This window comes from Trachemys scripta, chromosome 2, assembly GCF_013100865.1.
Source record: "Trachemys scripta elegans isolate TJP31775 chromosome 2, CAS_Tse_1.0, whole genome shotgun sequence".
Classification (NCBI taxonomy): Eukaryota; Metazoa; Chordata; order Testudines; family Emydidae; genus Trachemys; species Trachemys scripta.
In genome coordinates this window covers 212,153,623-212,179,776 of record NC_048299.1, presented here as the reverse complement: position 1 = coordinate 212,179,776, position 26,154 = coordinate 212,153,623, and the positions used below count along the sequence as shown (strand labels likewise).

The following is a 26,154-nucleotide window of genomic DNA, read 5'->3' as shown; positions in this document are numbered from 1 at the left end:
ATGGGCCATTAATTGTGGTTTGAAATTTTGATAACTTTTATTAACCAGGACAATTGACTGCAGATGGCTTTGTTTTACCTGTAAGTTTTTTTGTATACATGTGTGCTGGCAAGTGGGTAATGAAGTTTTGCAGTGACATGTGATTATGTCACCCGAACTGGAATTTATTTTTAACTTGGTGGGTTTTTTTTTATTAAGAAGGAGGGTGTGGGAACCCACAGAGGGACAAAGGATTTTTGCCTTATGCAAAAGATATATAAATGGCTGGAACCGAACAAAATGGAGAGCCATTATGAGGAATTTTTTAGCTACCATTTGAGCTGGAACAAGAGCTGTACCAGGGGAAAGAATTGTGCCCAGGCCTGGAAGGTGGTTAGGTTGAGGAAAAAACTTACTGAAGCATTTTTAAGGGTGAGATTATTTGTATTTAGTTTGATTAGACATAGATTTGCATGTTTCATTTTATTTTGCTTGGTGATTTACTTTGTTTTGTTACTACTTGAACCCACTTAAATTTTACTTTTTGTATATAATAAAATTACTTTTTTCTTATTAATTATCCCAGAGTATGTATTAATACCTGGGGGAGGCAAACAGCTGTGCATATGTCTCTATCAGTGTTATAGAGGGCGAACAATTTATGAGTTTACCTTGTATAAGCTTTATACAGGGTAAAACGGATTTATTTGGGTTTAGACCCCATTGGATACTGGGTATTTGAGTGTTAAAGACAGAAACACTTCTGTAAGCTGCTTTCAGTCAAGCCTGCAGCTGCGGGGCAAGTAATTCAGACCCTGGGTCTTTGTTGGAACAGATGGGCGTGTCTGGCTCAGTAAGACAGGGTGCTGGGTTCCGAGCTGGCAGGGAAAGCAGGGGCAGAAGTAGTCTTGGCACATCAGATGGCAGCTCCCACGGCGGGTTCTGTGATCCAGCCTGTCACACATCTGATTTGTCATTCAGCTGTCCAAGTGATCTATATTGCAGTTAAATATAGAGATCAGACTCTGGAAAAACTGGTTCTTAGTTTTAGCCCATAGTAGCAAAAAGGGTTAGTATAGCACTGATTTTATAGAACACCTACATGCTTTAAAAATGTATTAAACAATAAATGCCATACTCAAGCATGGCATCCTCACTGTCATCTTTACGTTCAACAATTAACTGTACAGTTGTTGCTGTTATCAGAAAATCATCAATGGGATAACACAAATCCCATTGAAAAAAATCAATATAGACTCCCATTAGATCAGGCTCTAAAATCTCTTATTTGTGGCACAGGTTCTTGATTAATCTCTTGACTACTGTTCAAAGATCATCATCCACATGCAACATAGTGCAAAATGGATCAGATACATTCCAATGTGCTAGTGATTTCAGTTGCTGCAAAGGACAAGCAGAGGAAATTTTAGTAACCACTCAAAATATTCTCAACTCCTGCACATCTATCTGGGATGCCCTAACCCACTCCTTTTGCTACCACACAGGCTATAAGTCTTCAGGCTGTCCTTGTGGAGTCTACAGCTCATGCTGCACAGTAGCAGACAAAGAATATCCCCCTCACCTGACACTACCAGCCCAGGCATAGCCGGTGGGGGAAGATTCTGATCTCAGTTACACAAGTGAAGAAATGGAGTAATTCTGTCCAAGCCATTTGAGTTACCCTGGATTTACACTCGTGTACAGTAGTTGGGATCAGAATCTGACCCATAGGCTCAGAATAGGGGGAGAGCAAATCTATTTTCCCCAGTATCTGTCAGAGACAAAGGGTGTATAAAAAAGTTTGTTCCTCCACCTTTCCCCAATATTCTGACCGGATTCCCTCCCCTGTTGCTAATAGGTTCCTCCTCCTATTGCACCGACGTATCTTCCTGTGATTATTGAACGGCATATTTCAGATCTGCTACTGCAGGAACAGTCTAAAATGGCAGTATGACAGAGCACATGAAATTGGATATCTGACAGAGCGCTCCTAACATTCAAATGCAAGGCAGGGCACTCAGCATTAACATAGTCAGAATTTTCAGTGGCCAGCTGCCAAACACAATCTAAGAAACATTTTCCAAACAATGTTAATGCTGGTGCAAATAACTGAAGAGCAGTGAACCAGGTTTTCATTTGAAGAGCTATGAGAATGCTAGACATCTTGCTTCCCCAGAAAGAAGATAGCTGATTGGGTATGTCCTGATGCCCTTTTATAAAGGTCATATAAGGAAACAAGGGGAAATCATAAATTAAGGCAGGATCTTTTCTATTTTGTAACATCACAATTTTGTAGTGTCATCACAACAGAAAAAATAAGTTACTAATTAAAAATATTGTTCTAGTAAAATCCAGTAGAGTTTTCCATGTTATTGAAAGAAGTATGAAAGACCAATAAAATCAACATCAATAGTGAGAGTGTGAAATTCTTTCTGCGGAGGGTAGAAAATAATCCTTGCTCTCTCATGTTCACCTTTTTGTCATGCAAATTCATTATTCAGAAAGATTGTTAAAGCTTTGCATCAAGGGTGTGAGGGAGACATAAGCAATATGTTCATGTAACTTGTACAAAAATAATCCATACATGGGAACAGTAGTGTAATAACTGTTGATCCTCAAAAAAACCACCACGCATATAAAACTGTCAGTGTTGGTGAAAACTAAAGTAAGATGCCACATAAGTGTCTGTTGCATAAGTTACAACAGCCTAAAGCTAATCTATCCTTCAGATTTGTTGAAGCCTTTCTTTGTTTAGTGTCAAGGAACCACAAAAATAGCTAGTTTTTATAGTTCCTTTTCTTTTGGGGTTAGTGCAGTCTCAGCCGTTTACTGACACAGTAACTCATTAAACAATGCAGAATCCATACTGATGAATACTGATGCTCTATACCTTAACCAGAAGACATAGGTGGGATGGCCCTTCTGGGAGAGCTACAAATAAGTCCTAATGTAAAATGTTATTTGTGACAGAGTCTTTATGACTGCACATGTGCAGAAAAGGATACACTTATTTTTAACACCTTACACTAGCTCCCTTTGCAGTTTGCTGTTGCATTTTCATAAAAAATATTTTAGAATCCTTTTTATTTAACACTCTCTTCTGCAGAGAACTGTACAAAGTAGGAAACTCAAAATTGTATCATGGCAGTAGATCCCCACCCCCCTTTAAACTCATTTCTTATACACAATATGTAATTATGCTATTACAAATACTCTTACAATTTCTGTTTAACAGGCATTTAGATCTTGTGGGCAAAATGCTGTTAGCAGTACAATGATTCTAATGATCTATACCAGGGGTCGGCAACGTTCGGCACACGGCTTGCCAGGGTAAGCACCCTGGTGGGCCGGGCCAGTTTTGTTTACCTGCTGACGTGGCAGGTTGGGCCGATCGCGGCCCCCACTGGCCGCGGGTCACCGTCCCGGGCCAATGGGGGCGGCAAGAAGCGGCGCAGGCGAGCGATGTGCTGGCCGCAGCTTCTCGCCGCCCCCATTGGCCCGGGATGGCAAACCGCGGCCAGTGGGGGCCCGCGATCGGCCGAACCTGCCGCATCAGCAGGTAAATAAAACTGACCCGGCCCGCCAGGGTGCTTACCCTGGCGAGCCGCGTGCCGAACGTTGCCGACCCCTGGTCTATACATTCTGTTAATTAGAACTTTTTTTAGGGCTATCTGGTGACTGTCAATATTATTACACAATGTTCCACAATCTGGAGTTAACACTTCTAAAGTTAAATGCATTAAAACAATGTATTCACTACTTATCCAAGAATAATGTAGAATTACTAAAACTCAGCCATTATAATTATCACAGTAATATATTTCACACACCAAAATGTATTCATATCTCAGCAGATTTCCAGGTCTAATAGGCACAGTACCTCAACCCTGGTTTTGATGGGGAAAAAACCCTCAAATGTAGGCGAGCAGCAAGGCCCTTATATTATGCAGGAGTCAGTCATGTAACCTAATATTAACCTGGGGAATACTGAGAATGGCATGGAGTTGATACATGATCTGGGAAACCTTATCAGGGTTATGAATTTAGCGGCTCAAAGCTACCATAGCTAAAATGCACTAATAGGTCCTTCTCCTGTTGAAGTGAATGGTACTTTTCCACTGACTTTTGTGGTAGCAGCATCTGTTTGTAAGTATCAGTCCCAAAAGGGGCCCTTACAAGGATCAACCAGCTATGCTTTGGCTATTGCTTTTGGAAGGAATTATTTATACCATTGGTACTGGAATGCTGGAGCAAAATTGAGTCCTTCATTTCAGTTGCCAACCTGCCTGTCCTCAGAATAAGATCTAACTTAGTAGCAATATGCTGACTTAAGTTGTATTTCCTATTGAATTTCTCTGCTATTTGTTAACTATTGCTAGGTGGGTGGCAATCAATGTGTTTTGTAGATTTGATCAAGTTATGTGTTCTGTTCTATCAATACTTGGGGAAAGTACACAATTTACTTCAAATTATCATCAGTTAGATACACTGGACTCGATCCTGGGCTGCACTGCATTGCATCATAAAGTGGGCCTAAAGCTGAAGTAGCTGTCCCCTGTTGGCTCATCTTAGGGTAGGAAACTTTACCAGTGGCATAAAGCAGCTTTAGACTCAGATTTTAAGGCCAGAAGACAGCATCATAATCATGTAGTCTGACTTCCTGTACTTTGCAGGCCACAGAACCTCACTTACCCACTCCTGGCAGAGTACTGAAGTCCTCAAATTACAGAGAATTCACCATTTACTCTAGTTTAAACCAGCAATATTGTACTTCGACTTAAAGCTTTGACAAGGTCCCCCACTAAAAGCTCTTAAGCAAAGCAGTCATGGGATAAGAGGGAAGGTCCTCTCATGGATCAGTAACTGCTTAAAAGACGGGAAACAACGGGTAGGAATAAATGGTCAGTTTTCAGAAAAGAGAGAAGTAAAGAGCAGTATCCCCCAGGTATTTGTACTTGGACCAGTGCTGTTCAATATATTCGTAAATTTGGAAAAAGGAATAAACAGTGAGGTGGCAAAGTTTGCAGACGATACAAAATTACTGAAGGTAATTAAGTCCAAAGCAGACTACGAAGTGGGGTGACCAGATGTCTCGATTTTATAGGGACAGTCCCAATTTTGGGGTCTTTTTCTTATATAGGCTCCTACTACCCCCACCCTGTCCCGATTTTTCACACTTGCTGTCTGGTCAACCTGCTGCGAAGAGTTACAATGGGATCTCACAAAACTGGGTGACTGGGCAACAAAATGGCAGATGAAATTCAGTGTTGATAAATACAAACTAATGCACCTTGGAAAATATAATCCTCGCTATACATACAAAATGATGGGATCTAAATTAGCTGTTACCACTCAAGAAAGATCTTGGAGTCATTGTGGACAGTTCTCTTAAAGCATCCACCCCATGTGCGGCAGCAGTCAAAAAAGCTAATAGTGCTAGGAACCATTAAGGGATAGATAATAAGACAGAAAATATAATACCACTCTATAAATCCATGATACACCAACACCTGGAATACTGTGTGCAGTTCTGATCTCCCCATCTCAAAAAAATTAGAAATGGAAAAGGTACAGAGAAGGCCAACAAAAATGATTAAGGGTATGGAACAGCTTCCATATGAGATGAGATTAAGACAATTGAGACTTTTCAGCTTGGAAAAAGATGATTCAGGACATGGGGGAATAGGATAGGGGTCTAACAAAATCATGAATGATGTGGAGTAATTGAATAAGGAAGTGTTATTTACTCCTTCACCTAGCTCAAGCACCAGGGGTCACCCAATGAAATCAAAGGGCTTCTTCACACAACGCAGTCAACTTGTGGATCTTGTTGCCAGGGATGTTGTGAAGGCTAAAACTATAGCTGGGTTAAAAAAAAAAAATTCATGGAGGACAGGTCCATCAGGGATGCAACACCATGCCCTAAGCTGGGACTGGACAATAAGGGATGGATCATTTAATTGCACTGTTCTGTGCATTCCCTCTGAAGCACTTGGCATTGGCCACTGTTGGAAGACAGGATACTGGGCTAGACGAATCATTAGTCTGACCCAGTATGACTGTTCTTATGGTGAGCAAGTGACCCATGATGCAGAGGAAGGTGAACCCCCTCTCCCCCGGTAGGGTCTCTGCTCATCTGAACTGGGGAAAAATTCTTTCCTGCCCCCACATAGGATGACCAGTTAGCCCTGAGCATCTCTGCAAGATCCACCAGCCAGATACCTGGGAAAGAATTCACTGTAACAACTCAGAGCCCTCCCCATCTAGTGCCCCATCTCTGGCCATTGGGAATATTTGCTACTAGCAGTCACAGATGGGCCACATGCCATTGTAGGCAAACTTCCTCTTCCAACTCCTGCACACATTTAGCGAACAGAAAAAGACAAATTAGGAGATCATCATCTTCAAAATTTGTAGTTACAAGTCCATATTCTTTTACTATGTTTTCACTAAGACATTAAAGCAATTTTTTCCTCCTGGTTTCTCTTTCCTAATTTAAACTCCTCCCTTCCTCTCACATTCCTGTTATGATTGTTTCAAAAATTACTTTGAAAGATGACCTCATTAATTTCTGTTCATGGTCATTTTGTAGATTTTGCCACAAATGCACATGCAACAGTGACTACCATTTTGTATTAGAGAAGAAACATTTCAGACCTCATAATAATTAAACTTTATTAATATAAAATTTTAGTATAAAAATAGAGTAGCTTATAACATACATTTAAAATAATTCTAAGATCAAAAGATGCAATCATTTAAAACAAACAAATAGATAAATTGCTTTTTTATATTTCATGTAATGAGTTCCAGCACACTATTTCTTCTAACAGTTGTCTTCATCCTTGTTCTCACCTACCCTGTGTATACGGTCTCAAGCTACATTATAAACTTTCTGGGGCAGGGACTACTTCATTATTTTCTCAAGTGCCATGGACATCTACAGCACTATCTGTATGTCATGATAAAGTTTACATGTTTACTTTAAAAAGATACATTGTTACTTAATACCTGAAGTGCTTAAAAATGTATCAGATAAATTCAGTAAGTGACCTGAACAGACCTGATACATCATAAAGTTGCATAGAGAAATAGTCCTGAAACTTATGGATATGAAATGCTCAAGCCAAATATTTGCAATTCCCCCTCCACCTAAGCAATTTCACTCATCCGCCTCACAAAACATAACTGCTGTTGTATAACTGTGCACTGTTAAACTACCATACTTCACACCAGAGAGGGCTGCAATTCATCACTGAGTGAAGTGATTATATTAATAATTAATTTAAGCAGCTTAGGATCCTTTAAGAAGGGAAATCATGATTAGTGTAAAAATATATTTAATGGACAGGGATAATTGTTAATAACAGAACTGTCAAAGAGTTCACATACAATAAGGTTAGTTTATAGAGAGCACTTAATACATAACAAGAGGCTCTTTAACCAACAGTATTAAAAAAAAGTGAAGTATGGTTGCACATCAAAAGGTCAAAATCCATGAAAGTTAGACTATTTACGAAGTCCTCATTTTCTGTCCTCAAATACTTAGGTGCATGCATGTGAATGAGAAGTACACATCTGTATTTAAGGTCAGAATCCATATTCAGCCATAACAAGGGGACAGAGCTAATGACTGTTGTTTAATAGAATTTTCCACAATTAAAGGTATTAAACCTATTAACTTGTTTGTAAACTTCCTTAACAGTATGTAACTGCTATACCTGGCACTTGGGAAAGATGTGCCAGATCCATTATATAACAGGAATCTGTTAATCTGAAACTAATTTATATCCATTTGATGTCAGCATCGTTGATATAGTAAAACTTAAACTTATGGAAAAATACTACTTACTGAATAGACATTTCAAACACAAACTTTTCTGTTTTAAGTCACAGCACCCATGAAAAATTTTGACACTGACAGTCCACAGAAGCTTTTTCAACTTACAGAAATAAAACCTAGATAATCACTGGCCACTTTATGCTGATCTTACTTTTTACTGTCATTTCTTCTGGTGATATGGGCTAGTCATTAGGATATTAAATCCATTTAATTTTCATTTAAAAATATTAAAAATAGATTTATCAAACATTAACAACTCAGTAGCAGACAGCGTAGGTAGAAACTATGCCTGCCTAAGCAAAACTATTTAAGCTACTGACAAATCTTTGTGAAATTCTACTTTCGCTCGTGGAAGTGAAGTGTCAAGCAGTATATTTTCTTCACACAGCTGAATGCAGCCATCTGAAAGACCCTGAGCTTTAGAGAAATGAATCTATATATGTAACATCACTGCAGGTAAAGTCAGCTTGCAACACTGTAAACAGATAAGAACAAGTTATTAACAGGATTATAATATCCAGTGTAAACAAAATTATGAAATATGTATTTAAGTCAACGAAGTTAGGGTGAAGAGGAAATGTATTTCTAGGTACCCAAGCTTATACTGTTTTAGAGGTTGTGATTTAAAAGTGTAACTGATCCAAGGGAAAGGCTGACCTTAAGTTTTTATCTTTTGTATTTTTAAAATTTGTATTAATTTTACTGAACTGAATAGATTTTCACATTTGTATGTATTGTACCGTTCTCTATGGCCTCTAGCTAAGATACTATATCAGTAATTTTTCTAACCCTTGCCAGGTAGCCAAGCATTATCTTACAAACATGCCAACAAACAAAATATTGCTTTATCACTTCAAGCAATCAGAAAAGTTAAGGTCACTATTCTCTGCTTACTGTAAACTTTTGTAGGACTTGACTAACAAGAAACGAGTGGAAGTGTCCACAGGCATTCAGCTGTGACCTTGCATTTCCACTACACTTCACTTAAATCAACATCAAGATATTGTATCCTTAAAGTTGGTGTGGAGGGCAGGGGAAAGAGAGGGGTATTCCAATCAGTAAAAGTAAAGAAGAAAAATAAAACAAGTAAATTATCTCCATCATTCAAGAAGCAAGACTTACCTGCTGGTCGATAACGTTTTTCCATTCATGTTTGGAGAAGAAGATGGTTCAGAATGGAAAAAGTTTTTTATCCACCAGCATTTATCAAATAATTCAGGTAACCCTACAAAAGGGAACATAATAGCAGTGATTGGTATTTAATCGAAGTGCCCCAAATGGGAAAAACGTATGTTTGAAAGAAAAGGGCAATACCATGATGGGCTTTATCCTGGTCTGAGAAGTTCACGGGATCAGAACAGAAGGATGAACCACCTGATGAAACACTGGATTCAGAATTCAATCGAGCTGAGTGTAGAAAACAGAGCAATGGTCTCAATTACAGAACATACATTAATTCCACACTAAAGATTTTGTTCCAAGACTTTACAGACCCCTGATACCTCATAGAAGACACTGTATAGCTAGAGATAATATCTTTTTTTTCAGTAAACCTAATTTTCCAGTATTTTTAGATCCTTTTTTTGCTAGGGACATTGCATGAAGGCAAGATAACTATTTTATGAGTTCACCTACTGCTACCACTTATTCCTCACCAGAAGAGGCATGCTGAGATGTAATCTGCTGGTGTAACTTTCACTGAAGCTAAATGAAAGTTAAGTCCACAAGATGTATTTTAGGATCAGGCATATATATTGCTATTAATACAAGAGATTCAGTTCTAGAATACTGACCTTTGATATAACTAATAGGAGAGAAAAGGTGGGTGAGGTAATATCTTTTATTGGACCAACTGCTGTTGATGAGGGAGACAAGCTTCCAAAGACCTGAAGAAGAGCTCTGTGTAAGCTCAAAAGCTTCGCTCTCACCAACAGAAGTTGGTCCAATAAAAGATATTACCTCACCCACATGGTCTCTCTAATATCCCGGAACCCAATAGGTACAACAACACTGCACATAAGAAATAGGACACATTATACTAGAACCTTTTTTCTCCCTATGCTTTCCTAACAAAATTAATATCAATAATGCTTTACATTATAGTGTGTCATCCAAGGATCTCAAAGCATCAGAACATTTAGGCTCATAACTACTTGGGAGAAGCAGGCAAGTAGCATTTCCCCATTTTACAGATGAGGAAACAAAGGCACAGAGACACTAAGTGACCTGCCCACACAGGAAGGCTGGACCAGAGACAAAAGCCAAATCACTTGATTCCTAGTTCTCTGCGTTAGCCATAAGATTTTATGTAATAACCCACCAGGGACCTCCAGTTTTCAAAGCAAGAGTTGTTACAGCTTTAGCTAAAGAAGTAAAGTTCTACAGTTGGCAAGAACTCAGATCCACTATGGGTCGGCAGAGAGGGGGACATGCAACAAACTCACCAGTGGGTTACACATCCTTCCTTTTGATGTCTACTAATGTCAACTGCAAGTTACACACTCCTCATGAGAGGAAAAAGTTTTTCCTCTTCATATGAGGAAGGAGAAGTAGGAGATTAAGTCACAGAAATACACAAGCCCCCTAAAAATTAAGATTATCCCCCCCTCCATAGACAATAAAGAACAAAATAAATAGAACAGTCCTCAAACCTCCAAATCCCTCAGAAGTGACTTAAACACTGCACAACCAGGTGTTGAAACTTTTTCATAATCAGCATTAGTTTTGAGAGGTTTCCTATCCAAAGAGATGGAGAATGTTCAGCCATGTAACTCTCTCCTTCATAAACAAGAAGAAATTGCCACGAAATAGAAAACATGCACCAGGTTTTGTTTAAAGATTTTGTTTGTTTTAAAAAACACCTTACTTCTGTAGTACTGATTCTTGGCCAGGAGACAGCCAGCTGAAGGCACAGATGCCATAGCAAAGGCACTGACTGGGGCAAAAGTCAAGCAGACTGGCACAGAACAATCTGCAGGAGAGCAACAGAAAAAAAAAAAGAAATAGGTTGGCAATAATGAGCTCTAGTGTAAAGTGTCTTTCACACCAAGGTACAGCACAACCTTGTGCAACATTTTTATTGGGGCCCTTCTGATCTTTGGGCTAAATGTTGACGTTGATGGACCTCAGCAGATTTTAATTAAATAACTTCCGATTTACTGTACTTACACCAGCGTGAGAGAAGGGGAAAATATGTCCCAAAGAAACCTTAAACGTATAAGGTCAGGAAGCACTTGCAGGTCTTCCCCAATTTGCAATGCAACAGACTTCTAATGAGCACCAACAGCACCCACTGGGTAACCCAACTTAACGCCCCAGCAGCTATCCTGGTGGCCTGTGCAAAGCAACCCTAAGCCCCTATCCACACTCCCCGCTGCCCCTGCAGAAGAAGAAATCCTGCTCCCTTTACCTGGATGGCCCACGCTCCCCGAAAGGCCTCCCCCTCTGCAGCGCCCCCGCCCAGCCAGCAAACGGGACGGGGCTCTGCATGCACACGCGAGCCCTCCTCAGCAGCAAGCGCCCGTCTGGTTCCGAGCGCTAAGTAGTCGGGAAGCGCGAGGCGGTGGCGTCTGTATATAGAGGAGCCCTGGCGCGCGACTGAAACCCTAGCCGCGGGCACCTCCCCCTGACATGGTGACCTCACACAACCCCGGCCCGGGCCAGGCGGGCGGAGTGAAATCCTGGCGATGGGCTTGCGCACGTGCTGCCCAGCTGACGAGCGGGGGCGGAGCGCGTGCTGCCCTGGCTGGGAACGTCCCGCGAAGGGCACGGGGGACCTGCACTGCCCCGGCCTGTGTGATCGCGGGGTGCAGAGGGCTCGGCGCTATAAGGAGAGAGGATTGGTGAGGGATAGCCGACCCTCCCCCCCCCTCGGGCTTGCAGCTGTAGAAGTGCTGTAAGGAATGGGGTTGGCCAGGGTTTTGGGGGGCGCACACACCTCTTACAGCAGGTGGTTCCTGGCACGTAGGGAGGGTGGAGACAGGGGAACCACCCCTTCATTCCTTCCTTTCCCCCCTCCCTATTTGGAAGAGGAGAGCCTTGCCGTACAATCATTCCACTGCTGATGATCTCACGCCCTATAGAGAGGCTTCTAGCTCGTCCCCACGCCCACCTTTTTCCCTAATATTCAGTCCATTTATTAGGGTTGCATGGGGGGGAAAGCTTAGTGGCCCAAAAGTGCTATTCAAAGACCTCTGTTTTAAGCAGTCAACGGGGAGAGGCTTTGCAGACGGGAGTTGCCAGCAGCTCTCACAATTTTATCGTGGGGCTTGTGGTATGCGTTGCGTTCCCAGCTTCTGAAATCCTGTGATTAGATAAGACTCTCAGCTTTCATTGAAGAAATTAGTTTACAACCCTTCTAATTGCAGAGAAAAGCTTGAAAATGTGCCGTGACTGCACCCTAAAGGTTCAGAAACTACATGGCAAATAAAAACAACCCAATTAAAAAAAAATTGGGGCTGTGACTCATGGTATTTTGTTTTTCTTTTAAACATATGGGGTTGGCATGTCTATGTATTTATACCATACTTAATCATCACCATGGCATCTGAACACTCTAAATCCAAAACAGCCTAATCATGAAAGGTTTGATGTTTGCCCTCAGAGCTATGCAGAATTGCCAACAGCAATAGAGCTAGTCAAACTTTTAATCAAAAACGGTTTTCAGTTGGAAAATGCTCTTTGACAAACTTTTTTTTTTTTGCAAAATGGTATCAATTTCAACAAATGTCAATGTTTTTCTAAAAAACTTTTCGTTTCAAAATTTGTTATATTAAAAAATGTAAAAGGCTCAAAATCTAAACAAAGCATATTGATTTCCAAAAAAAAAAAAAATTGACACCATGCAAGGCACTGCATTTAGCCGTATGGAATGGAAATCTATCAACCTCATGAAGAAACTTGCACAAATACAGACAGATATCATCTTCCTTTCCAAATGCAAACGGATGGACAACTTGCATCTGAAGAAGTGAGGTTCTTACCCACGAAAGCTTATGCTCCCAATACTTCTGTTAGTCTCAAAGGTGCCACAGGACCCTCTGTTGCTTTTTGCAGATTCAGACTAACACGGCTACCCCTCTGATACTTGATGTAATTTTGTTTCACATTTTAAAAAATGGCTTTTTAATCTTAAGGAGGAACACTTTTAGCCATATCTCATAGGAGGATTGGCAGAGATGAAAACACAGCTTATGTTGCAGTTGTCACATCATTCAATGCTGCTTAACCACCTTGAGTGGTATACCCAGGACCGGCTCCAGGCACCAGGCAATCAAGCACGTGCTTGGGGCGGCACCTGGTAAGGGGCGGCCAATCTTGGGGTGGCGGGGGGGCAGTGCGGCGCTCGGCGGGGGGGTTCCGGTGGCGCAGCTCTCGGCGGAGGGTGTTCGGCGGCGCTCCGCGGGGAGGGGTTCAGCAGCGCAGCAGTCGGTGTTTGGCGGCGCGGTGCGCCGCGGGGGGCGCGGGGTGTTCGGCAGCCTGGCGCTCAGCGGGGGGTGTTTGACGGTGCTCGCGCGGGGGGGCTTCAGCAGTGCAGCGCTCCGCGGGGGGTGGAGGTGTTCGGCGGCACGGCACTCTGTGGGGTTTTCGGCGGCGTGGCGCTCCACGGGGAGCGGGGGTGTTCGGCAGCGCGGCGCTCAGCAGGGGGCGAAGGGTGTTTGGTAGCGCGGCGGGGGTTGGGGGCTGTTCAGCGGCGCAGCACTTGGTGGGGGATGTTCAGCGGCGCTCCGCTCGGCGGGGAATATTTGGCGGCGCTCCGCGTGGGGGGGTTCAGCAGTGTGGTGGGGGCTTGGGGGTGTTCGGCAGCGTGGCGGGGGGCGCCGGTTCGGCGGCGCGGCGCTCGGTGGGGGGGGTTTCGGCGGTGCGGCACTCGGTGGGGGGGGTGTTACGGCGGGGCGGGGTGGCGCTTTTTTTTGCTGCTTGGGGCTGCAAAAAAGTTAGAGCCGGCCCTGGGTATATCCTAATTTATACCAAAAGAACCGGAACAGGGTTGGTGATGTCTTCTTCTATTGCATTTAGTAAAAGTGAAATGATACTTATGGGAAACATATTGCTTTTGAAAGTGTACAACAGCAGAGCTCCTGCCCTGCGATCATCCTCTAATGACACTGTATAGTATAGGGTCGTTGCATTGATCTTCTGTCAGAGATTTAAATGGTAGCTTTGACTAACTATCCTGAGTTGAACGTGGAGGCTTGCCTTGGTTAAAATAGTAAGGCTGACTAGGATAAGTAACTGGCAATTGGTTTGGTACTAACTGTACTTAGATCATTTACTTCAGGGGTCTCAAACTCCCGGCCTGCGGGACATCTGCAGCCCGCAAGCCTCCCCAATGTGGCCCGCGGGGCTCCAGCAGTTTTGGGGACGGGTCTATCCCTTGGTCCCACCTGCCGCTCCCAGGCGCTCCGCCATTAGGGGCCCCAGCAGCGCAGCGGAGCTGAGCGGCGTCTGCCTGTTCACTCCAGTGGCTGCCGGCCCCTCCCTGTGGCCCAGGGGTTGGGTAGGGCTGTGCCTCCACGCACTGCCTCTGCCCCAAGCATCCCTGCGGTCAATGGGACACTGCGGGGGCAGAAGCATGCGGAGGCCCCCCGGCCAGCCCCGTCTTGGAGCCCCAGGTAAGCACCGCACCCCTGACCCCCTCCCAGAGCCTGCCTGCACCCCCTTTCCCTTCCCACACACCCCCTCCCACCTCCAAACTCCCTCCCAGAGTCTGCACCCCCTCCCCACATACCCCCCTCCCACCCCAAACTCCCTCCCAGAGCCTGCACCCCCTTCCCCTTCCCACACACCCCCTCGCACACCCAAACTCCTTCCCAGAGCCAGTGCCCTATCCCCACACCCTCCTGCCCCCAAACTCCCTCCCACAACCTGCACCCCGTCCCCACACACACTCCCGCCCCCAAACTCCATTCCAGAGCCTGCACCCAGACCCCCTCCCCCACCCAAACTCCCTCCCAGAGCCCAACCTCTCACCCCTTCTGCACCCAAACTCCCTCCCAGAGCCTGCACCCCAATCCCCTATCCCAGTCCTCCTCCCCCACCCAAACTCCATCCCAGAGCCTTAGGCAGGTGGGGGGCGGAGTTTTGGGGGGGCAGGTTCTAGGTGGCATGAGTGACATTTGCCCGCTGGGAGGATTTGAGGACTGGCACTGGCCCTAAGGTAGATTGAGTTTGAAACCCCTGATTTACTTCTTGTTTTTGCCTTGGAATGTTAGTAAATCGATATACAGAGTAGTACTTCATTATGTTAGTTTTGAAAGATTAATAATATATCTTTAAAACACACTAGTTTATGTTCCACATGATGTTGTTTGCAGAATCTTGTTTCAAGGTAGCTAAACAGAACTCTGAACTGATTTTATCTGCATTATTGGCTCAGTTTATCTAATACCTGTTAGATCATATTTACTGACTCAGTGGAGAATTTCCCTCTTGGTACTTTCGTATTGGCAGACATTAGATACTACTGTTTACTCTCATTTACTGCATGCCATCAATGCCACAAAGGCCCTTTAATTGTTAACTCCACTGTAACTGGGTCCAGGGTTTAGAAAGGCATTTATCATGTTCACCACAATCTTATAGGAGGAGCTAGTGGCACCACTTCTGATTAAAGGTGCCCAATACTTCCCAATATAAGAACCTGTTTTCAGTTGCTTATAACTTTACCAAACCTTAACTATTTGGGATGAAATTTTCCATTCTTTGTGTCTGCCTCAAGATGATTTTTTTTTTTATTAAATTTTAGCCAGTTGGTTCAGCCACTTCCAAGAATGAGGCTAGTGAAAAATATTGTCTTGCCCCTGTAAAAAAAATCCCGGTGACCCTTTCTTTGAAAAGCTCTAGTACCATTCTGCTTGGGATCAGGTACTTGAATCATAGAATATCAGTGTTGGAAGGGACCTGGTCATCTAGTCCAACCCCCTGCTCAAAGCAGGACCAATCCCCATACAGATTTTTGTCCCAGATCCCTAAATGGCCCCCTCAAGGATTGAGCTCACAATCCTGGGTTTAACAGGCCAATGCGCAAACCACTGAGCTATCCCTTCCCCCTAACTAGAGTAGGGGCATGGTCTTTGTATCAGGAATATTGCTTTTGTCATCCTGTCATCCACTCTGAAGTTTGGAAATGCCAAAATTAAGGTTGCCTGTGTAAGCTTAATTCAGTTCCATGGTGCTTATGCATTATGATACAGTGTTCCATTACATAATCACCTATTGTTTTTTCTCCCACAAGACTCTGACTTCATTCAGTGACAGGATGGATGGTGCTCACTTGCTGAGAAGCTTTCTCTATTTTGTTTTCTCCTCATTGTTCAGTGAGTCACCCCAGGCCTTATTTTCGGTATGCTATTCAAATCCTGCTTGAATACAGGATTATTAATTATTAATTTCCTCATGGGCCTTTTTGTGGTGCTCATCAGTATAGCATCTGAGTGCTTCATCAATATCAATGATTTTTTTCATAATACTTTTGTAAAATGAGGGGTATTATCCCTATTTTGCAGATAGGGAACTGAAGCACAGAAAGTTTAAGGTCAAAAGTATACACTGATCTGGGGTGCCAAATCTGATGTGCCTAGGACCTGATTTTTCAGAGTAGTTATCATTTTATAGTTCTCTGAACATAGACCGTTCTACCTTCAGTTTTCAGCTGTGAGGGTTCAGCATTTCTGCAAATCAGGCCAGTCAGGCACCCAGAAAACGATGAATACAAAGTTAACAGCCACCCATGGTTTAAGTGACTTGCCTAACATCACATAGGAACTCTGTGGCAGAGACAGGAATAGAATCCAGTTCTCCAGGGCTGCATTCAATTCACCTAACCATGAGACCATCCTTCCTATTCTTGCAATCTCCCGCTTCATTGAATTCCAACTTCTGCAACAAATGAAGCAGGGGTCCTGCAGACGAGAGTCTCCTACACTGCACAACCATGCTCCACTATCGGAGCATATCCATTCTGTGCTGAATAAGGCAAGGGTGGAAAATAATAATATGAGATCATGTAATTAAAGACTGTATCGTAATGCATATGCACAAGGGACCAGATTAAGGTTGTACGAGCTACCTTAATTCTGCCATATCCTAACTTTTGAGTACTTGACTTTGCAACCTTAATAATTGCTTTTAATTTAGTTTTATGTATGTGTGCATGCACATAATTAAAGTTACAAGATTGAATTATATGATGCCCCAAACCTTCATAGCACCTATCACAACTATAAAATAAAACAAATTCGAAAAACAAAGGCAACATGGCCAAAATAAATACATCTCCTATCCAGTACAGAGTTCAAACATACAGTCTACAATGTCAGATATTACCTGGCATGACCCATTTTTAAAATGTACAAAAATAAAATGACATCTCAACAAAACTAAAACAATTCCACCTTGAAGTCAAGCTAAATTAATCATTTGCAATAAATAGTTTATTTAATAAACTTAGCTGCTTTCTTTGCTCTTGGAATATCTGAGATCAGACTGTGAGCTCCTTGATTGTATTTGTTGTGTGAAATTATTAAATAGTTTTTTGTATTCCAACTCCCCCACTGTTGTATTCATTATGAACAGGACTCAGAATATTTAACATTTGCTATTTGAGCAGTGGTTGTTCTGATTGGTCAAATAAGTCACATGCCTGTTCTTTGACTGACTGTGCAAGTACTTCCAGCATGTCTGTTTAGTGTGAACTTAAAAGATGGCATGAGAATGGCCTAAGCAAGTTCATTTAAACATTCAACAAGAATATTTTTGGTAATACCCACCCATCTGTGCCTAAAAGGATGCCACAGGTTTTCTCTGGCATATGATGAAGAGTAGAGCATTCCATTGTCTCAAGACTTTGAGAGAGTAGGCAGTACCTTGCTTCCAATGTTCAGGAGGATCTAAGAAACACAAGGATATTACATCATTTAGTCATCTCTCTAAATGTGAGTAGACACAAGTGACTCTCATATACATGAGAATTAGATGGCAAGACTGAATAAAGTCATAGACATGTCAATAGTGACTCCATAGTTGAGACTGCACTGTGATTTGCACTTAGAGCAGAGTTGAAATCACTCTGTTTCACATGTTAAAGATAGAGTTTAAACAACAGTTGCTGCAAATTCCAAGCTTCACACACTCATTCTGATAACTCTTCATGTTTAATGGTAACATTTGAAAGCGGCCTTTGTGCAAGAAGCTATTTCTATTATTCAGAATAATGGTTCTGAGCTATGCAAAAATTAGCTATCAAAACCTCTCCAGTTTCTTAGCTACTTCCATTGAACAATCCTGGCAGCCTGCCTGTCTCACTGATTGGGCTCTGCACACAGAGAGCCAGACCAGACAGCAGGAAGTATGGCTTTGGGCTCAGGGAAATATGGGTTTGGGGGACCCATGAGAAGTTAAACAGAAATGTGAGGGCAGGTAAAGAGAGTGGGGTTATTTTAACCTATGCCAGCTAGCAAGAGTCCCCAAGAGGCCATACACTAGCTCGGTATAGACTGAGCACATGATGGACTGGATATGCACTTCTCTGTCCCCATGCCAGGGTTAGGTGGGGTATGTTGCCATGCCATCTCTTTATTAAATGAGAGCTCCCATGCACTGTGGAATTTTCAACTGGCAGTTCTGGCTGCTATTTGGACCTTTTACACCATCACTGCTTATGTACTAAACAATCGCACCCATTAGGTGAAACTGTTTTTTTTTTTAAATCAGGAAACAAATTTGTGATGCTCCTTGCATTTTTTCCTGATTGGTCCATCATTCATTCAGTTTAGCTCCTTTCCTTGTGTTGTCTGTCTGCAAGAGTAAACACTACTAATCATCTTGGCAAGTTGTAGATTCAAACCAGGCAACATCAAAAACAAGTAATTCTGGAATTTCAGCCTCATTACAGCTCACCTCAGTGATGTGCAAGTCAACTCACCAGATGTCAACAAGAGTGGGAGAGAGGGGGGAAATACTTTTCAGCAGTAAGTTGTTACAAAAACTCCTGGAAAAGATTGTTGCAAAATTGTTTGCACCACTCTACTAATATAATTTTTAGCTTAAAAAGAGATTAAAGGTCATTTGCAGTTGAGTACATACATCAAGCTGTCAAAGGTATTGATAACATTTCTCTTTTTCAATATGCATATATTATGTGCAGCTATATAGCATGGTGCTCACAATGGTATGATCTTGTCACAAGGAAACATAGACACTTCAGTATTGTCATATTAGCATTCATCCTACATTTTAGCATTTAATTAAAATGCTTTTTGGGGAGGATGCACATATTATATGCTCAACAAGATGATTAAATACCTCCAGCAAACTGAATCTTTTGCTTCCTTTCCAAGATAGTACATGAATAGTTTCCAGCTCTCACTTGGGATTCTTTCATTGTCTTCATCTCTTATGTATTCCAAACAAGAAGCCTTAAGCAATAGACAAAGTGTCTAAATAAGGAATAGTGATCATAAATCATAGTCTTACCAAGTGGAATAGGATTAAAATAGGATTTTAATTACAAACATGTTAATATAACCCTATGGGTATATAAATACAGACTCTTTTGCAGATATGAGAGGAGATGGTTAGGCAACTCAAATCCATGTCCATTTTACAGTTACACGCTACAAATATATGAGCATTTTAATATCCATATTGTTTGGTTCAAATAAACATTTTTTATCTAGTCTCTGCTTTTTCTCCCTGCTGAGTGGATCTAACTAACCTACATAAAATCGCCTCAATTACTATTGCTTCATATTTTCTTTGTGATACATACAGTAGCACAACATCAAATATATTTGAACACATACATACACACAAAAACTCCAAAGAAAATATTATCTTAATGCCAGGTTAAGAAATACATTTTCAGTGTGATGCCTGGACATTTTAACATTACACCTTTGTGAGAACCAAACACTACCAGGGGAGGAGGGAGGGCCACGGAGGGAGCTTGTCAGGCTTTCAGTTTGTCCAGTTGATATCCACCCAGGTCCTCAAAGGGGCTGGATCTGGATTGCTTGTTGAAATAAGTGTGATTCAGTATTATTTTTATAAGTTTCATTGAAACAAACAACATAAAAATCAAGAAAACCTCACAAAAGATAAGCTATTAATATTAAATTAAACTAGAAATAAAGCAATACAACTATCAATTTAATAGCAAAATCTAATCAACATAGCAAACAAGTTAGTCTCAACTTTGGATTGTAGTAAAATCACATTTGTTATATCAAAGTAATACCAAAACTAATAAATTCTTATACATTCTAAGAGGGAGTCTAAGGAGGAAGTTGGCTAGTTGGTTACAAATCCTAACTAAGGAATTTTCCCAAAATCAAATCTTGGAGCTGATTAGATATCTTAATTCTGAAACCAAGTTATTATCTATGTCTGAACCAATTGTATGTCTCAGAGCCAATTATAAAGCTTCCTTGTTAGTTTAAAACTCCTATGGTGGCTAACCCTTTCTTCCCTCTCTCCCCCATCTTAAGGATATCATAAAAGCCACTTTAACAGGACATTCTTAATAAACAAAAGTTTCACATGTTCTATTTACCAGAAATGTCAACTGATAATCTCTCAGGACTTCTAAATATAGAACACAGAACACACCCTAATGATTAATCTTATAAGAGATTATTTAGGGCTGTTTAAACCTGGGGAATTTCTTTATGGTGCCTTACCCATAAGGACTTTTTGAAAGTTCATACACGCATGCCGCCAGCCACACTTTCACACCCTAAGATTAAGAATATAAAAAGGTTCAGACATCTCCTAGCTAATAAAAATAGATTAAATGAAAATAAGTTACTTACGGTGACAAGGGGGTTGCAAATTCTTTAGCTTTTGCAGTCTTCTCAACTCTAAAGAGTATGAGCTGGTACCACAGTCAAAGAGCCAGATGGTTATGTTCTACTGGCACAACTCTATTCACTAGTGTACCCAGGGGTGCTGGAACAATTTGTATATTGGGGGTGCTGAGAGCCATTGAACCAATCTGTTAATCCTGTATATAATGGAAACCAGTTTAAGCCAGGGGGTGCGAAAGCACCCCCAGCACTCCTAGTTCCTGCACCAGTGAGTGGATCTTCAGCTTTAAGGATCAAGAAAGGGTTTGCAAGATATTCATCTGAATACAGTGAATGGAGCCAAAGGGGACCCGGTGAGATACAAATCAGTATTATACAGTATACAGTATTATAATATGCTGGGGGGCAGGGGGTTAGTTCTGAATTATGCAGGACATATTGTATGTTTGTTACCATACACACCTAATTTCTTGACCAAATCACCACATGCGAAAGGAAACAATCACATTTTTCTAGCTTTTTAATATAGTTTGACAGGTATGGCTATGAAAGCTGTAGCTCATAATTTTATATTAGTGAACAAGGTTGAGATACTATAATATCCTGTCCTAATGCGATCTATTGTGGTACTCTTATTTCCTGCTTCTGTTATCTGCCTACTGCTGGAAAGTTCACCCACCGGTGCTGTTGTTGTTGCTTTTGAATACAGTCATGTATTGTTGACCATTCTCTCTGTTTGATTTGTTTTTTGATGATAAATGGATGTCTGGAGGCAGTCACCAAACTTTAATTTGACTGAACAGATCAAATCTGAAAATCACAATTTTGCTAGAGCATAGTTGAAAAGTAAGCAATAATTTCACACCCGTCCATACATACAAGCTGTTTATTGGTTTTCTGCAATATACACTGCAATATTTTAACTTGTATTTATTGCAGTGTTCACATATATTATCATCAGTACTACTAAAAATGACTAGGTAAATGGAAAAATACTATGTTTACCCAAAGATCATTTGATATTGGGGAAAAACACATGTTCATTCAGGAGATGCCATATTCCCTGAGTAATTCACATAACGCACATAAGTAGTTATTTTGCATGTGTTAAGAAATCTAAAGAAAGACAGTATTATGAATGTAGGTTCTCAGGTTTCCCTTTCTAAAAGTCCTTCATAACTGAACCTTTATTCCTTTGCTTGAAAGCCTTGTCAACACACACACATGCACATGCTAGGCCCGATTCTCATGTTGCACTGGTATAACTATTGATTTCAGCAAAATCACTTGATTTACAGTTGTATTAAGTGGTCTACCTCTTCTCTCCTCATTGCTCTCTCCACTCCTCTTGCACTGGCTTCCTTTCTTCCTGTAACGGCATTGGCACCTGCCTCTCGCGAGTGCCCCCTTTCTGGCCAATACGTGCCTGCAATCCTTCAATCTTTTTCACGGCGTGGCACCCACCTCTCACAGGCACCCCCTTTCTGGTTGCATGTGAGCCTGCTTTTTTTTCAGTTCTTACAACCGGGTGGCAAACACCTCTCACAAGCACTCCCCACCCCCAGCCAATGTTTTTTCAGCAGGCCTTCAACGACTCAGCCCTCCAGCCAAGTCATACACACTGTCCCGCCTTCAGGGGTATACAGTCTCTAGCTCTTTCTCATGGCCCTGTTATGAGACTGTAGCACTCAGACTTCCTCCCCAGAGACATTGCCTTCTTTAACATCCCAACAGGGGCCCATCTCAGTACCCTCAGTTGGTGTCCTTTCGGCAGCCCTCCCTGGCCTCAGTCTTCAACCATACCAGCAGGGCCCATCACAGTATTTGGCTAGGGTCTGGGCTCAGTCCCCTGGGCTCAGCCTGACTCCACAGATCTGTCCATGGTCCTGCTGCTCTTCCAGGCACCCATTCTTTGGCAGCCTTCCCTAGGGCTCAGTCCTGCCTGCAGTGAGCTGTGCACAGTCCTGCTGCTCTTCCAGCCAACCAACCACCCAGATCTCCCTCTTCAAGCTCCAGGCAGCAACTAACTGCTGTGCCTCTACTGGGTCTATTTATGTGCTCCTGGCCACTGATTGGTCACTCCAGCAGCCCCTCTGATTGGCTGCTCCCCTGCAGCCACTCTAGGCAGCCTGGAGGACTTCTCTTCTGCTCTTTTCCCTGCCTCCAGCAGGGGGCCTCCAGGCCTAGTCCACCCCATCACAATACTTCTGAACATCATCTGACCATTGATTATGCAGGAACCTTCCAATCTGTGTTTTACAGATTCATAGAAAATTGATTAGATTATCTAATCTGACCTACTGTATATCACAGGCTATTACATTTCATCAAGCTTACTTCTATATTGAGCTCATTAATTTGTGTTGGGCTAATGTATATATTTCAGAAAGGCATCTAATCTTGATTTGAAGACATCAAGAGATGTAAAAAAATCATTTCTGCTGTGGTTTGTTCCAATGGTAATTACCCTCACTGTTTAAAATTTGTGGCTTTTCCTGCCTCATGGAAAAGCCTGTCTTATCTTCCTCCATTCTCAGCTCTCCAGCTCATTTCTAATGTCACCCAAACCATATGTTTTCTCACGTCTAGCTTTTTGTCTCTGTGACAGAATACACTCCTGTATTCACACCCTATCCACTTCTGTCATAGTCTTTGCACAAAGTATGTCTTGTGAGGTGTCATCTGTAAACTCATAATTTGCTGGTCATTATTATTGTGGTAAAATGTGTGTCAACATTGCATGTGAAGTTATAAGATATCCCTATATGATGTTACTAATACATGTCCCAAACCTCACAGCCCTGCCCAAACATAAATTGGCAAACAGGTCTGCCCTAAAAAAAGGAATGTGTGCTTTGCTTAATTTGCATCTTAGCAGTAAATAGAATCATCAAGCAGGGAAGGAAATAAAGAAAGCTCAAACAGGTGAGAAAAAAACAACGGGGAACATCCTCCCACATAGACTCTCCATCTCCTGGTGCCCAGCTGGAAATGTTTTTCAAGAGAGGGACTGAAACTATAAAAAGGAGGGACGAACACCTCCAAAGTACCTCCTCTCTCTGCCTATCGTATTCACAACACCTGAAGGACAAAGGAAGAATTCATTGGACTCTGGAAGAGGGGTTCTGACCCACGTGGTTTGGTCAGTAAGACTAGTTAAAGCATGTGGTGAAAAACTTTGCTTGAATCTTACATAGTTTGTTAAGTTAGGCATTAATAAGTATTTTATCTTTGTTTTTCTTGTAACCATTTAGAATCATAGAATCATAGAATATCAGGGTTGAAAAGGACCTCAGAGGTCATATAGTCCAACCCCCTGCTCAAAGCAGGACCAATTCCCAACTAAATCATCCCAACCAGGGCTTCGTCAAGCCTGACCTTAAAAACCTCTAAGGAAGGAGCTTCCACCACCTCCCTAGGTAACCCGTTTCTGACTTTTAAGTCTCATTATTTGAAGTCACTTAAAATCTCTCTCTTTGTAGTTAATCAACTTGCTTTATCTAATCAAGTGTGTTTAAATTGAAGTGTCTGGGTAACTGTATTTGGGGTGACAAGTTGTATGTATATTATCCTCTTAAAGGAATGACAGACTTAATATAACTTGTATGCCCAGGAGAGGGCTGGGTACTATAGGATATACAGATCTGGGGGGAAATCTCAGACTGGGGGTGTGTTGGGGCCACCCTGCTTTATAACTAAGGCTGGTGAGAGCCAGAGTGTAACCCAAGTTTGGCTGGCAGGCTGCAGTTACATGCAGACACTCAGGGTGTGGCCTGCATGCTGGAAGGCTGTTTGTGGGCAGCCCAGCTGGGAGCTACTTCACCAAACATTCTAAGGCATTGTAAGGTTGCGGGGCAGAGGTGATACAGCTGCTCATTAGTCTGGATTGTGCCCTGATACATCACCGTCTCCATCTACAGTTAGTTATTACTTAATCTGGCAAAGGATTTTGAGAATGTGTTGTACGAAATAAGGGCCAGATCCTGAAAATCTTTCCCACATTAATAATTCTATTGATTTCAGGAGCATTCAACATTTGACTTTAATGGGACTTGAGGGAACACTCATGGGAGTAAAGCTTGCAGGCTTAGGCCCTAAATGTGGTATAAGTACTTAAAGGGAAACTATCAAAGGGACAGATTAGACTGACTCTTGTGCAGTTGCACGTTCAAGGGGTGGTGGTGGCTGAAGGAGCATCCTTCCCTCCTTTTCACAGCCTGTGTAAGGGCCAGGTGGCACAGTAGGCTCGAAATCAAGGGAGTGTAGGATTGCCCTGTCTCTACTCCCTATTCCCCATGGGCACACAGCATCCAAAAGGGAACAGGGAGATGCCTCCTTTGGTCACCATTCAGCAGAGCTGAGGGGAGCAAGTCACCCTTTGTTCCAGCTACTGACCCCCATAAATGAATGTAGTACCAAGCACAGCACCCGTGTACACCTGGGAGCCTTGCAGTGCTCCATATGGGGTGCTGCAGCTGCAAAATGTCCCCTTATTGGTTGTGCATAAATTGCACAATCTTGCTCAAAGTTATTAAACATAAAATCTGAGCTTCCTTGAAAGCTATTGTATGTTGCAGAATTTCCAGCACTGTTTTTTATAAATACCACAGTAAGTTATATACTGTAGGTGACCAGATAGTAAAAACTGGAAAATATTGCCCTTCTCCTGTCAGCGTGTTCATGCACCGGTTTGCTTACTGTCATATTTAATTATGCAATGAACTTGGAAGTCATTTTTAATACTTTTGGGCTATAGGAAGCTATTTTCTAAAAGCAAATATATTGTTGTGCAGAAGTATGCACTGTTTTTATCCATGCTACACCTGTTTGGGGAGAAATAGAAAACTTTGTGTCCCAAGGCTATCAATCCATCTCCTTTCATAAGCAATAAATCCACTTAAAATAATATAAAGAGTGCAAAGGGGGCTATATGGCCTCATGGCTACAGGAAGAGATTTCAGACACAGAAGCAATATTGATTATAATCTGGTTTGAGACACTTACATGATGGTATTGGGCAAGTCTCTTCTACCATCTTGTGTGTATTAGGCAAGCTAGAGAGCAAGGTAAAAGCAATATATCACTGAAAATCAGGTGCTGTATCTGAGCAGAGACCTCCTGGGTACATACATTTCCAAAAATATGGGATGAACCATTTTATAGCCACTGAATGGAAGCCCAGTAATATCATACATGGAATGCTGTACCTATCCAGTCTAAAACCAAGGACTGTCTATCCTATTTACTAACTTGCCAAGACATGTTCCCAAAAGATTCCCAACGTGATCTTTCATATAACAGGAATAATCATAAATTGTAAACTACTCAGAGATAAAAAAGGAGCTCCTCCCGAACAATGCCAATCCCTTGTCTGTGGTACAGGCCTAAAAAACTGTATTTATTGTATGAAAAGTTCATGCCCTCACCAGTAATTGGCATTTGATCAGAGTTTGTACTTTTCAGAAAGTTCTGAAATATTATCCCACCTTCCAAAAATATTTTTCAGCATAACATCATGCATTTTTC

The 26,154-nt window shown here is 42.0% G+C and overlaps 1 protein-coding gene across 2 annotated transcripts; it reads right to left on the bottom strand.

The window, feature by feature from the left end:
- Positions 1-796: 796 nt before the first annotated feature.
- PPDPFL (pancreatic progenitor cell differentiation and proliferation factor like) lies at positions 797-11,429 on the bottom strand. 2 transcript variants are annotated; one of them, XM_034762901.1, is made up of 5 exons: positions 11,232-11,429; positions 10,689-10,793; positions 9,137-9,229; positions 8,945-9,047; positions 797-973 (listed from the first exon to the last, which is right to left on the bottom strand). In XM_034762901.1, exons 2-5 carry the CDS (start codon positions 10,741-10,743, stop codon positions 937-939), a joined length of 288 nt encoding a protein of 95 aa, XP_034618792.1. In that variant the 5' UTR covers positions 10,744-10,793; positions 11,232-11,429; the 3' UTR covers positions 797-936. The 2 variants fall into 2 exon arrangements, with proteins under 2 accessions (XP_034618792.1, XP_034618793.1); XM_034762902.1 differs by lacking the exon at positions 797-973 and adding an exon at positions 6,634-8,297 and having other exon boundaries at positions 11,232-11,423.
- Positions 11,430-26,154: the final 14,725 nt, after the last annotated feature.